The 11,748-nt window shown below is 30.6% G+C and overlaps 1 protein-coding gene across 1 annotated transcript in view; it reads right to left on the minus strand.

The window, feature by feature from the left end:
- Positions 1-11,055, minus strand: part of LOC121121940 (glycine receptor subunit alpha-4) — a 56,425-nt gene extending 45,370 nt beyond the window's left edge. Inside the window, exon 1 of the mRNA XM_040716930.2 lies at positions 10,758-11,055. Coding sequence (XP_040572864.1) covers positions 10,758-10,855 — 98 coding nt within the window. The 5' untranslated portion in view covers positions 10,856-11,055. The remainder of the gene's footprint in view (positions 1-10,757) is intronic.
- Positions 11,056-11,748: the final 693 nt, after the last annotated feature.

Below are 11,748 nucleotides of genomic sequence, written 5' to 3' on the forward strand. Positions count from 1 at the left end.
TAATTTATGACGTCACTATTGCTAGAATTTTCATTTAAGGTATCGTACTTACTGCTGGGGAATAAAAACAGATTTCGATAAAACATGCAACCCCACATTTATTATATTATTATAATGTCAATACTAAAAGCGTGGTGGAAGGCAAACATCAGTTGTACATTCGTCATGGTATAACCTCATATTTCTTTTAACTTTGCATGTAAGTAAATGATTTTAATATATATTTAATATCAGAACTTTATAAAATCATACGTATCTCTGGTTAATTTATACAACAAGATGTTGGAGAAAGATGAAAGTAAGTTTTCTGCCAAAACCAGGTAAAAAAAAAAAAAAATAGCCTAGCCAAATCCTTCAGACCAATAACTCTTTTCAACTTGAAGCTTAAAGGAATTGAGGGGATTTTACAATAGGAAGTTGAAAAATTCATACCAACACTCCACTTACAATATATCTATCAGAAGGGACTTATCAACTGAAACATCCCTTTCCCGAGTGACTGATACCATACAAAAATTCATCTATCAAAAACAATGCACACTTTTTGTCAGTTGCGATTGCACAAGTGCATTTGATTATATATAATTTCGTACAGCTGATGCAGCAATATAAAAACTCAGTGTTCCAGAGTGTATCAGATTCTGGTACAAAAATCTACTAAGTACTTATAAGGTCACAGCCAAACTTAAAGGTGAAGAAGTTTGTGTCAATCCAAACTATGGGAGCCTATAAAGGGACGTTCCAATGGCGGTCAATTGGAATATGATTATGGATACCCTACTTAATAAATTTTAAAAAGGAGCAATCTAGGTCATTGGCTAGGCAGACGACATTCTCCTTCTAAATAGTGTAAAACTTCCCCACATCCTTGTAAATACAAAACAAAGGCAAACAATAGTGTTAATGAATAGAAAGAAGAAAATTATCTTACCTTTAACCCAACAAAATCAAGCGCTTTAATCTTTTCGAAAGCTTATAAACTTTGATCAAAATACTTCCCATAATTAGAAATGGATAGTAAAGTGATAGAATATGCCACACATATGAAGTACCTATGTGGCTTTTGATCAAGGACTCCCCTGGACAAAGTATTTTAAAAAAAGTCTCCAAGTGTTTTAGGATGTGTTATTTTAGCAATTTTAACAGAAAATTAAGGAAAATATTTGAGTTATATATTTTGTCTAACAATTTTTTAAAAACTATAAATATTTTATCTATTGAAATATGCTCTTATAAGTAATAAATAATTATATTGGGAGTGTTTGACTCGAAATGTATTATCTAGTTGCATCAAGTAAGAAATCTACAATTATTTATGATTTGTCTTTAGGTAAAAAGTGGTTTCAATCTCTGCATGGAAATATATAAAATTCTCAGTTAAGAAGGATAAGAGTGGTTTTATTATTTTCGAATGACAAATAGTCTTCTTTTGAAAGAATTTCTAGGTTGTCACTTCATTGCAAGTAATTTAGTAGGAATAATTCATTAAATTACTTTTCATTCTTTGTTCATTATTAGGGAACCCTTTTACTTATTATAAACAAAATAAGTTCCCAAATGGAATGAGTAATCCTCACTCTACATTAACAAAACTGCATCAGAAAATAAATACTGCACTTTCTGTGCCTTTGCAACGAAAAATTCAGAGCAACTCGTCTTCATATATCCGTCCGTACTGCAATTAACATGGAGAGTGGAATAGATGGTAAATGAAAAAAAAAAGAACTGCAAATCACAATGGGTAATTGGCTAGTATCAACTGCCTTAATAGCAAAATACAGACATTCATGTACGCTGCAAGAACTAATAAAAAGGCAATACCCCGAGTATTTGACAGATGGTCAAAAGATCAATATCAACGACGGAAAGTTTTTATGAGAATGGAAACTGATTAAATATATATGAAGGAAGAACTAGAAGGGCAATGCATCTCCCAAATGATAGATAGGAGCAACAGTAAATAATAATCATAATTTCATGTGAAAATAAAAAAAAAATTATTTACAAAACTTGTTAACAAGACCTCTGCAAACTTGGTCAACCAATAAGTCCACTTAAGCATCAAACACAACCTTAAAACATCACGAGAAGGCCTTGTAGGAGATGATGGCATACTTCCAAGAACAGTAGTCCCACGCAGACATTATGATAGCCTTCAGTGATTCCAAATTTGAGTGTGAAGATTTGTTGGCTTTCCTAAACAAAGTACCCCACACACCAAAGTCCAGCAGGTCTGGCAATAAAGGGGGCACATCTCTTTTCCTTCATGACCTATGTCAAAAGGTGGCGTGAGGTTCTCGTGTATAGAGTCAATCCAAAGTCGATCTTCAGGATCGTTCGGATGGTGCTAGCAGTCACAGATAAGTCTATGTTAATGTAATTTATCAATTTGGTTGTGTACTCCATAATCTTCTTCTTCTCCAGGCTGGACAGGAAATACGGATCCCTCTTTGAATAACTTTCTCCATTTTTTGCTATCCAGGAGAGGTCTTCTCCACCATTCTTCATCTTGGCCACCTTAAAAATCAGCCTCCAATTTCTATAATCCTTAGCACCTCAACTTCAGCATCTAGGACATCTAAGATACTCTACCTTTTGGCTTTTAGCTCACTCATGATAATGAGATGACGAAATGCTTATAATAGGATATCTGAACCAGAATATGTAAAAAAATCAATGAATCTTTCTTTATAAATAAGAAAATTAACATTATTTAACAGTCCACTTTTTCCTGCCTAACTCAGTAATAAAATATGATTGAGACAAAAAAAATGAGAAAATATATATTTTTCATATAACTTGCAGTTGTGCTCAAAACATTTTAAACTATTACTTGTACTTAAAATTTCAATTAAGTACTCTTTTTTAACTTAAGTACATTTAAATGTACTTCATCTAATCCTTATCTCTAACCAACAACTTTTTGGAAATAGTAGATATTACAACAACAAACGTATATAAAAGGGATTTACCACTACCCATAAAGAAACTTTTCCACCCAACTTTTGTTTATAAAGTACAAAACCTTCGATTTTTAAAAAGGATTAATATTTTAGATTAAAAATCCTACAAACTTTATGTTCTAATGCATCGGTGGAGCTATGGTAAAGGAAAAATTATAATCCAAATTCATCTTTTAGACTAAATTCAAAAGTGATATTTAGGCTTTTGAATGAAACATTACAGAATTGTTGGAGCTGTATAAAATATGAACTCTGACGAATGCAGTATTTTTTATGGTTAAAACTTGACCTGGGTTGTTTTATATTCCAAAACAGTTATCATTATTACTAAATTCTTGAAAGGAGAACTATAAGTATAAAGTAACCCCTAGTGCGTGTGGTCATATAAGACTGAGAGTAACAATAACGGTTGGCTCTTCTCAGGGTGGAATTGAAGATCGGCATCAGAGTATAGAATGTTCTAGCTATATAAGTAGTGGGATATGTGTTCATTACCCTTCTTCTCACGGCTTTTTAAAGCTGATCTAATGAAACATCATGACAGCTAAGCTGCTCTCCTCCAAAACATTATCTAAATTGTCAAGAAGGCCACGTTCATATTCCGTTTATTTTATTTCTACTTAATGGTAAGACATATTTTATGAACTACCGCGTATATACTACTCTTGCTTTTTTTAATATGATGGGTGTCCTCTTTTGTAGTGCGAAGATGGAGTCAAAATGACTTTACTATAAATTTACAAATATATATCCATAAATACATTCAAACAAATAGACAAACATTTATAATTTAAGTTACTTTAGTATGAAATCCTATATTTCTATCGCCAATTATTCTAACCCGATTGCACTTCTACAACACAAGATACACATTACTAAAGCCATCAATTGGAAAAATAATGCATTTCTTGTTATTATACCTATTGTATAATATATATATATATATGAAATTCAATTATAATATTTCAATGAAATAACTTGAAATAATGTATTTAAAGGCCTGTAAGAGTCAATAATACCCCCCCCTTCTCTGATTAAGGTTTTCTATCATGGACATTACAGTAGTTCAGAAATAAGAATTTAAGAGATCAATGATAGGAAAGAGGTAAACTTGCTTAGGAAATTTTTTAAATGTAAGATGTAAGAAGAAAAACTATTTTAGGCCAAATTTTAGGACAGTTGAACGTATTTTCAGGTTCTTCAATTCAGTTAAAACTTTATTCATATATAATCGACACAAAAAATGATCATTGTAACCCTGATAATTTAAAGTATATTTTGGAGTAGAGCACCTTTTGCTGTCATTATGTGTCATTAGATCAGCTAAAATCAGCAGTGACAAGGAATGAGAAGTAGAATGAAATAAACATAGACATGGGCAATAATTACTCCTCTGTCCATCCCCAACTCTACTCTGAGTCTAGCAGGAACTTATAATTATATATATATATAATATAATTCCTCAAGGCTACTTTCTGTCTTTTGTGTGCACACAAGCATGTTTGATCAGGTTTTGAATATAATTGAATGTATTAGAAAAGAAATTTCAACTCAGGAGGTAAATAATAATGGCAACCCCTGAGGAAATATAAATTTATTCCCTAGATTACTCATTTCAAAAAATAAAAACGGGCGACCTACAAAATACATTAGATTTTTAACATGACACATGCCCTCGTAAAAAAACATGGCCCATGGTTTTAAAGAACTTCTCTTTGCTTCTCTGTTGCTCATCAGGATTAAGGAAAAGTTAAGAGTTGATTTTGATATAATTTACTACGAATAATATACGTGGTCACAGTAAGAGGCCATTATATTTCGAGATATCAAAGGTTTAGGTAACACATAGCGTTAAAAATAGATAATCAACTATAACTTTGGAACATATTGTGGTACAGGGTTCAAATTAGTGTTTTTATGTAGATTTAATATAGATGCTTCATAGGAAAAACTACTATAAGTGGGGGTTTGCTCTTTACCGATTCTAGTGTATTTAAATTTTAATGTTTTTACCTCTGCCAAAGATGTTTAAAGGAGATGATGTTTTAGTCCCCGTTTGCTAATTTCTTAGTCACCAGGACAACAGCATTAGTTATAGATTGATTTTGGTCCAACTTGGTGCGGAGATTATATATGGACATAGTAAGAAGCCATTATATTTTGAGAGATAAAGGTAGGGAAAAACGTTCAAAATACATAATCGGTCATAACTTTCGAACATTTCGAGGTACAGTGCTTAAGTTGGTGTTCCTATTTATGTTTAATAAAGATACTACATATAGACAAAAAAACTTATTTATAAGAAATAACCATTGACTGAGCTTTGCGCTTTACTGAGTGCCCATTCATTCTCCGTCAACAAAATTGAAAGGAATTTATGTTTTTGCCCCAGTTTGTTTGTTTGTAAGTCATCACGATTACAGCAAAGACTTTGATCAAATTTATAACTATAAATTAAATAATATTTTAAAGAAAAAAAAATTTCATTATTTTTATGAGAAGAAACTATTTCATATAATTATTAGGCTTATAAAATTTAAAGTTTTATTACGATTTTTCTTCACCGACTATTTATTAATCTCTTATTTTTTTCAATAGAAAAGTGCACACCTGATTTATCTTCTACGGGGATTCGTAAAACTTCGATGCTTGAGCAAAAAAAAAAAGTAAAATGGCCTTTTTTTTTAGAAAATAAATCCTGAAAATTCTTTGTTTTTAAATACTTTTTCATTTTTTTATATGTCACTGTGTTCATAAGGACTCATGTCATCTCATCTCTCGGATCTTGAGAGTTGCATCATATTATCTTATTAATAAATAAGTAGGTAAATAGGATCCCTAAGATCTATTGCATCATATCCTATGTTTTCGAAATGGTGAGGGAAGGTGTATTTTTAATTGATCTTTATTCAAAAAAGAATCACCCTACGAATGTCAGGGCTACCGCTTGATAGATCATCTGAGGGGAAGACTCCTTGCTTACTTAATTCTGTAGCTGTGAGAAAGGCAAATAATTTGAAGGGGAAATAAGAAAAGACTATTTGCTGTGAAAGAAGATATAAATGGGAGATATTTGTTGTTCTACTTGAAGATGATTCAGATAAATGCTTTCGTTTAGAAGGATTAAAAAACATTGATGTGTATAATATGGCTGTGCTTTTTGGATTCAAAGAGCACGAAATTACCGGAGCAAATCCGAAATTGGGTTCCTATTGATATAAGAGGAAGGCTTGAAGAACTTCAGAAAGTTCACTCTTTTAGCCTTTATAAATGTGAATATCAAATTAAAAGGAATTGACAAAATTAATGTTATTGCAAAAAGAAGGGTCATCATCACATTGGTTAACACCTTTAAAAGGGTTGATGAAGATAAACCAGTTGAATGGTTAAAAAAACTTGGAGAAGTAGTTGGCCATTACCCAAAGAAGAATCCACCCAATGAAGAGGCTGAACACAAATTGAAAGAATATAAAGACGTATGGAGAGACAGTGATTACGTTGTAGAAATTATTATTGACCCTGCTACCAGACCACCAATACTTACATTGCAAGGATGTCTCATTAGGCGGATATTTAAAGAAGCTATATTGCAGTGTTAATACTGTTTTAGCCTTGGACATACAAAACGTGGGTGTAACAACACCAGTTTAAATGTTCAAGACAAGCTATTGCAAGAAGCAAGGCAAATGAGTCCCTTTTAAGTTAACTACTTATTCCTGATAAAGAAGTTCCTAAAGAGGTGGTAAATTTTGGAGTCAACAGTTGGATTCATATCAAGAGAAGAATCATCATGTCTAGAAAAAGTAGTAGAAAATGGCTTTTATAAACTCTGATAAGGTCCATGAAAATACATACGAGGAAGATTTTAATGGAGAAACCGAGGAAAGCCCTAAAAAAGGAAGAAAAACGTCTTTTAATTAAGGAAAATAACATTGTATCAGAAATTATATGCAAGGAGGATACTATTACAAAAACTGAGGAGGGCCCTAAAAAAGGATCTATTTCTGAAGAAAATTGTCCTTTACTTGATGAAAATAACTTTTTCCCTTCATTATGTAATTGTAGAGAATATTGCAGTAAATACAATTAATCAATCAGGGAATGCAATTAATAAATTATAACATCTTTGTCTGTTCAAAAGTAAGACAGAAGTAAAGTTTCAGAGGAAAATAAAAAATACTCATCAACCATTGCATGCAAGCCAAAAAGACACATCTCAATCCCAATCACATTTTACTATCTAGGACGAGGTGTGATTCAGTCACAAAAAGATGTTCTTCAAGCTCTAGTCTCTCCCTACAGAAAGAAAAAACTCATAATAAGCTTCCAAAGAGTTAATTTTGCCTTATTTTCAAATAAACTAATACTGTATTTTAAGAAGCAGACCCAAATCGATGATTTCTTCAAGATGCAGATTTCTAGGAAGTAAAATATTAATATGAGAGTCAAAAATACTTTCACTGAACACGAGGGTTAGAAGAGATAGAATTTCTCGACATTCTCTTATGAAAAGATTAATCTATTGAAAACCGGATATTATCTGCCTCCAAGATGTGAGGTCCCCTACTTCAAAATTTAGCTCACTTAAGTACCAGTTTTCCCAGATAAGTTATTTCTCTTGTGAAGGAACTCATCGGGAATACTTTCTTTTAGGTCTATCCACAACCCCAGGTGCGTAAAAGAATTGTCTAGCAGAGGGGGGGGGGGATGTCATAGAGTATTTATTTCAACACTAAGTTGTGGTGTTTATTTAGTCAACGCATAGGGACCGAAAATTAAATGATTTCCTCCTTTAAGGCAGTCATTAACGTTTGCAATATAAATTATATCTTGTTAATTTTTTATCTTAATGTGGATCTAAATATAACCTAATCTTCAAATATTGAGCAAACTTATCATGGAACTCGACTTATGCGATATCATTGGAATTTTTAACCCAAAGGATAGTGTGTCTTAGAGAAGTGGAAATAAGTTGTCACAATTATATTTATCACCTACTTCTTCTTCTTTCCGGTCAAAAACAATCAGATCATAAAATGATTGAAATTTATATTCAACAATATCATCCAAAGAAACCTTTTAAGGCCCCAATATAAGTAGTGATGGATATATTTTTTATCAAAGACTTAAATCAAATGTTCTTTATGGTTTTAATTCTACTTTTAATCCTACAAAAATAGCGTATATGTTGACCTTCAGCGTTAAATTCACAACTCTATAATTTATAAAATTGTAACCGAAAGACCGATCACCTATATTAATCAAGAAAGTTGTTGACGAGGGGCATACTATCACGTACCCACAGGGGAATTCGAAGCTCTTTTATAAGCGCTTCCAATAGCTTGTTGGGCCTGAAAGAGATAATTTTCACAGTCCTAAGTGTGGAAAACATTCTATCTTCACCAAAAATGTTATATCGAAATACATCAAAAAGCATTGTAAGGATAGAAAATCTCTTAGTCCAGATGACACTGGTGGGAAGATTTTCACAGAATACGTAGATGAGGTTGTTCACTATTTAGTTGGAAGAAGGAAGTCTATGTTAAATTCTTGGGAAGCTTCCACGATCCATAGCAAGAGGCTGGATGGTACTGATACCTAAAAAAGTGGTGGCTACCGATATCAACAATTACAGACCAATCACGGTGTTCAACGAGAGCTATCGTATTGTTTCAGGTGTTATTGACAGTAAAATAGCACTAATTTTGAACTCCAAAGTTGACAAAATGGCTTCTTAAAGAAGATAAAGTTTTCAGGCTTTAAGAAATAACGCAAAAAGGGAACTTTTGGTGCAATTATAGCTGTAGACTTCAGTAAACCATATGATTCTGTGATACACAGTAATATATTAAAAGCTGTTAAAACACTTATTCTACAGGAATTATTTTATCCCATCAGAGCTTTTCCCTTCAATGGCGCGTCAACTATCTCGATGGGTGATGGAGAAAGCAACCCAATTACTTTCAGAAAGAATGCCGTCAAGGCTGTCCTTCAGCCCCTATTATTCGTCACTCCACTAAAAGATCTTGAAGATTCATTTATAAGGAAATTCAAGGGATTGGAGTGGATTTGAGGACTTTGAGACATATAATTAACATTTATGCTGACGAAGTCACATTGATGATAGAAGCTAAGTCTGATGGTCAATTAAATAAATGGGTTGTGAACCCTAACTGTAGGGATTGTGGTAAATATTTAATTCGATATTTTGCACTTTTACCAGTTGCTCAGCTCTCAAAATTTTATAAGAGTTTATCAAATTAAATGTTCCAAAGATTATAGAAAAAATTTCAGCCCTTTATCGAGTGTTTTAACATGCTTCTTCAAGCTGCAAAACATTACCTACTCCAGAGCCCATCAGAGTAGAAACTCTTGATATAATAATGATTGCAGCAGCAGCAAGATATTCATTATTTTTAATCAATATTCCTAATATTGGTTTCATTTCATGGAGCTACGCTGGAGATTTAATAAGATATCATTCCTTATCTTTGTAAAGAAGTTTAAAGTTCCTGCGTCGATTGGTTTGCAATTTAAGAATGTTTGAAAATTAATCAATTTTTCATATTTAGTTTATTTCTGTCAGTTTTTTAATTTTATTTATCATAAAGTTTTTAGTTGGTTACTTAATTTCACAATTAATTTCCTATTCAATTTAAAAGTCATACATTTAAAGTCGTCTTTTTCAGTGATTTCAAATAAGTATAGGTATATTTTAATCGAGTAACATTATATTTAATAATATGTATCAAATGTCATAATTTTTGAGGGGAAAACTTTTTTTCCAGAGACGTAATTATAAACTAAAATGTTTATTTTTATATATATTATGGATGTAATCTCTCCATAATTAATAAAGTAAAAAAAAAAAAGATTGCATCTTGTAGTTGGTGTATCCCATTAATGCCTATTGAAATCTTATGAACTCGTCGATTCACTCAAATCAATTTTAAAGTAATCATTTTTATTTTATAATATGAATGGAACTATATTTTATATTCTTCATAAAATAATGATAATAAATTTTAACGGCTTCTATTCATATTTTATGTAGATAATATCAATTTTTCACTAATCAATCTTTTTTTGCTCAAAAAAATGGAAAATGCCATATTCAACACTTAACGATAAATTTTTTACAAATATTGGACTAATAAACTTTGATGGTTTTACAATAAAATGTATATATTTTGGTTGGATATTTAGAGATTTTAAATTGAGAAATTAAAGATAATTGAAAATATAATTAAAATATATTAATATCAGTCTACTGTTATCATAGAAACACAGTATATTTTTATTAAAAAATACCATTCTTATATCTTATTTTCATGAATTTATTTTGCATAACCATAAACACACTCTTAAACCTTAATCAAAATTGGAGAGAACTCTTAATTTTATTTTTTACTTCGTATAAACATACCAGCAATATTTTATAGACATATTTGAGTCAATTAAAGACTTTTTATTCACATTCATAGGATTAGTTTAGGTACTCAAGAATTTTAGCCATAGTTGAAAACTTTTATTTGCTTAATGCGACCCGTATTGGCCCCAATATGGCCTCTTTTAAATCGAATCAATAATTTTTTTATTATTTTATCGTTATTATGAATTTGCATAACTTTAAATACAATTTGTGATACATACAATCGGTTCATATGAATAATTAATTGATAGAAGTGAAAGATAATTCGTATATGAATATAATTTTAATTTAGTCTGCATTTTGAAATATGTCCTTTTGGCTTTTTTTATATTGATGGACCATAATAAAAATAAATTGCTTACCCTCCGTCCAAAGAGTGCACATTGTTGGCCACAGATAAGGAGAGAAGACAAAAGCCTTGAATAAATGTCCAAAACATAAGAATACTCGTTTCTTTCATAGCCAATTTCGAAATAACTATTAAATATCCATTGAGTTTTGTTATTTTAAGAAACCTACATTGTATTCATATTCACACACATCACACTTATTTTCTTTCAAAATAAAAATTTAATTTTGTCTATAGAGGCTTTAAGTACTCTAATGTCCTTTATCATCGACTGACGAATTCTTTTGTGGACTTTATTTTTTTTTAAATAGACGAGATTTTCCTTTTCTTTTTTAATATATATGTATATGATAAGGAAAACACTAAAAGAGGCGAATTATGACGTTTCTCCGTCTTGCGCTTCATATATACGTCATTATACCTATAAATGTCTAAATATGATTCAAAGAAATGACTTGACAACACTAAAGAATTGTTTGTCTCTTAAATAGTTATGTATAAAGGTATTATAGTATTTTTCAACCCTTGAATATAATTTTTTAACAAATATTGAACTAATAAACTTTGATGGTTTTACTTTAAAATGTATATATTTTGGTTGGATATTTAAAGATTTTATATTGAAAAATTAAAGATAATTGAAAATATAATTAAAATATATTTTAATATCAGTCTACTGCTATCATAGAAACACAGTATATTTTTATTAAAAAATACCATTTCTATATATTATTTTCATGAATTTATTCTGCGTAACCAAAAACACACTCTTAACCCTGAATCAAAATTGGAGAGAACACTTAATTTTATTTTTTACTTCGTATAAACATACCAGCAATATTTCATAGACATATTTGAGTCCATTAATTCTGATGAAGCTGCAATTAAATAAATACAATAAAATATTTAGTTTGAAATTATTTCAGCAGATTAAGCCACATAATATTCATAAATTTGAATATTAGTACCTAAAAATATCTTTAACATACACACTGAATATGAAA

Source organism: Lepeophtheirus salmonis, chromosome 7, assembly GCF_016086655.4.
Source record: "Lepeophtheirus salmonis chromosome 7, UVic_Lsal_1.4, whole genome shotgun sequence".
Taxonomy (NCBI): Eukaryota; Metazoa; Arthropoda; class Copepoda; order Siphonostomatoida; family Caligidae; genus Lepeophtheirus; species Lepeophtheirus salmonis.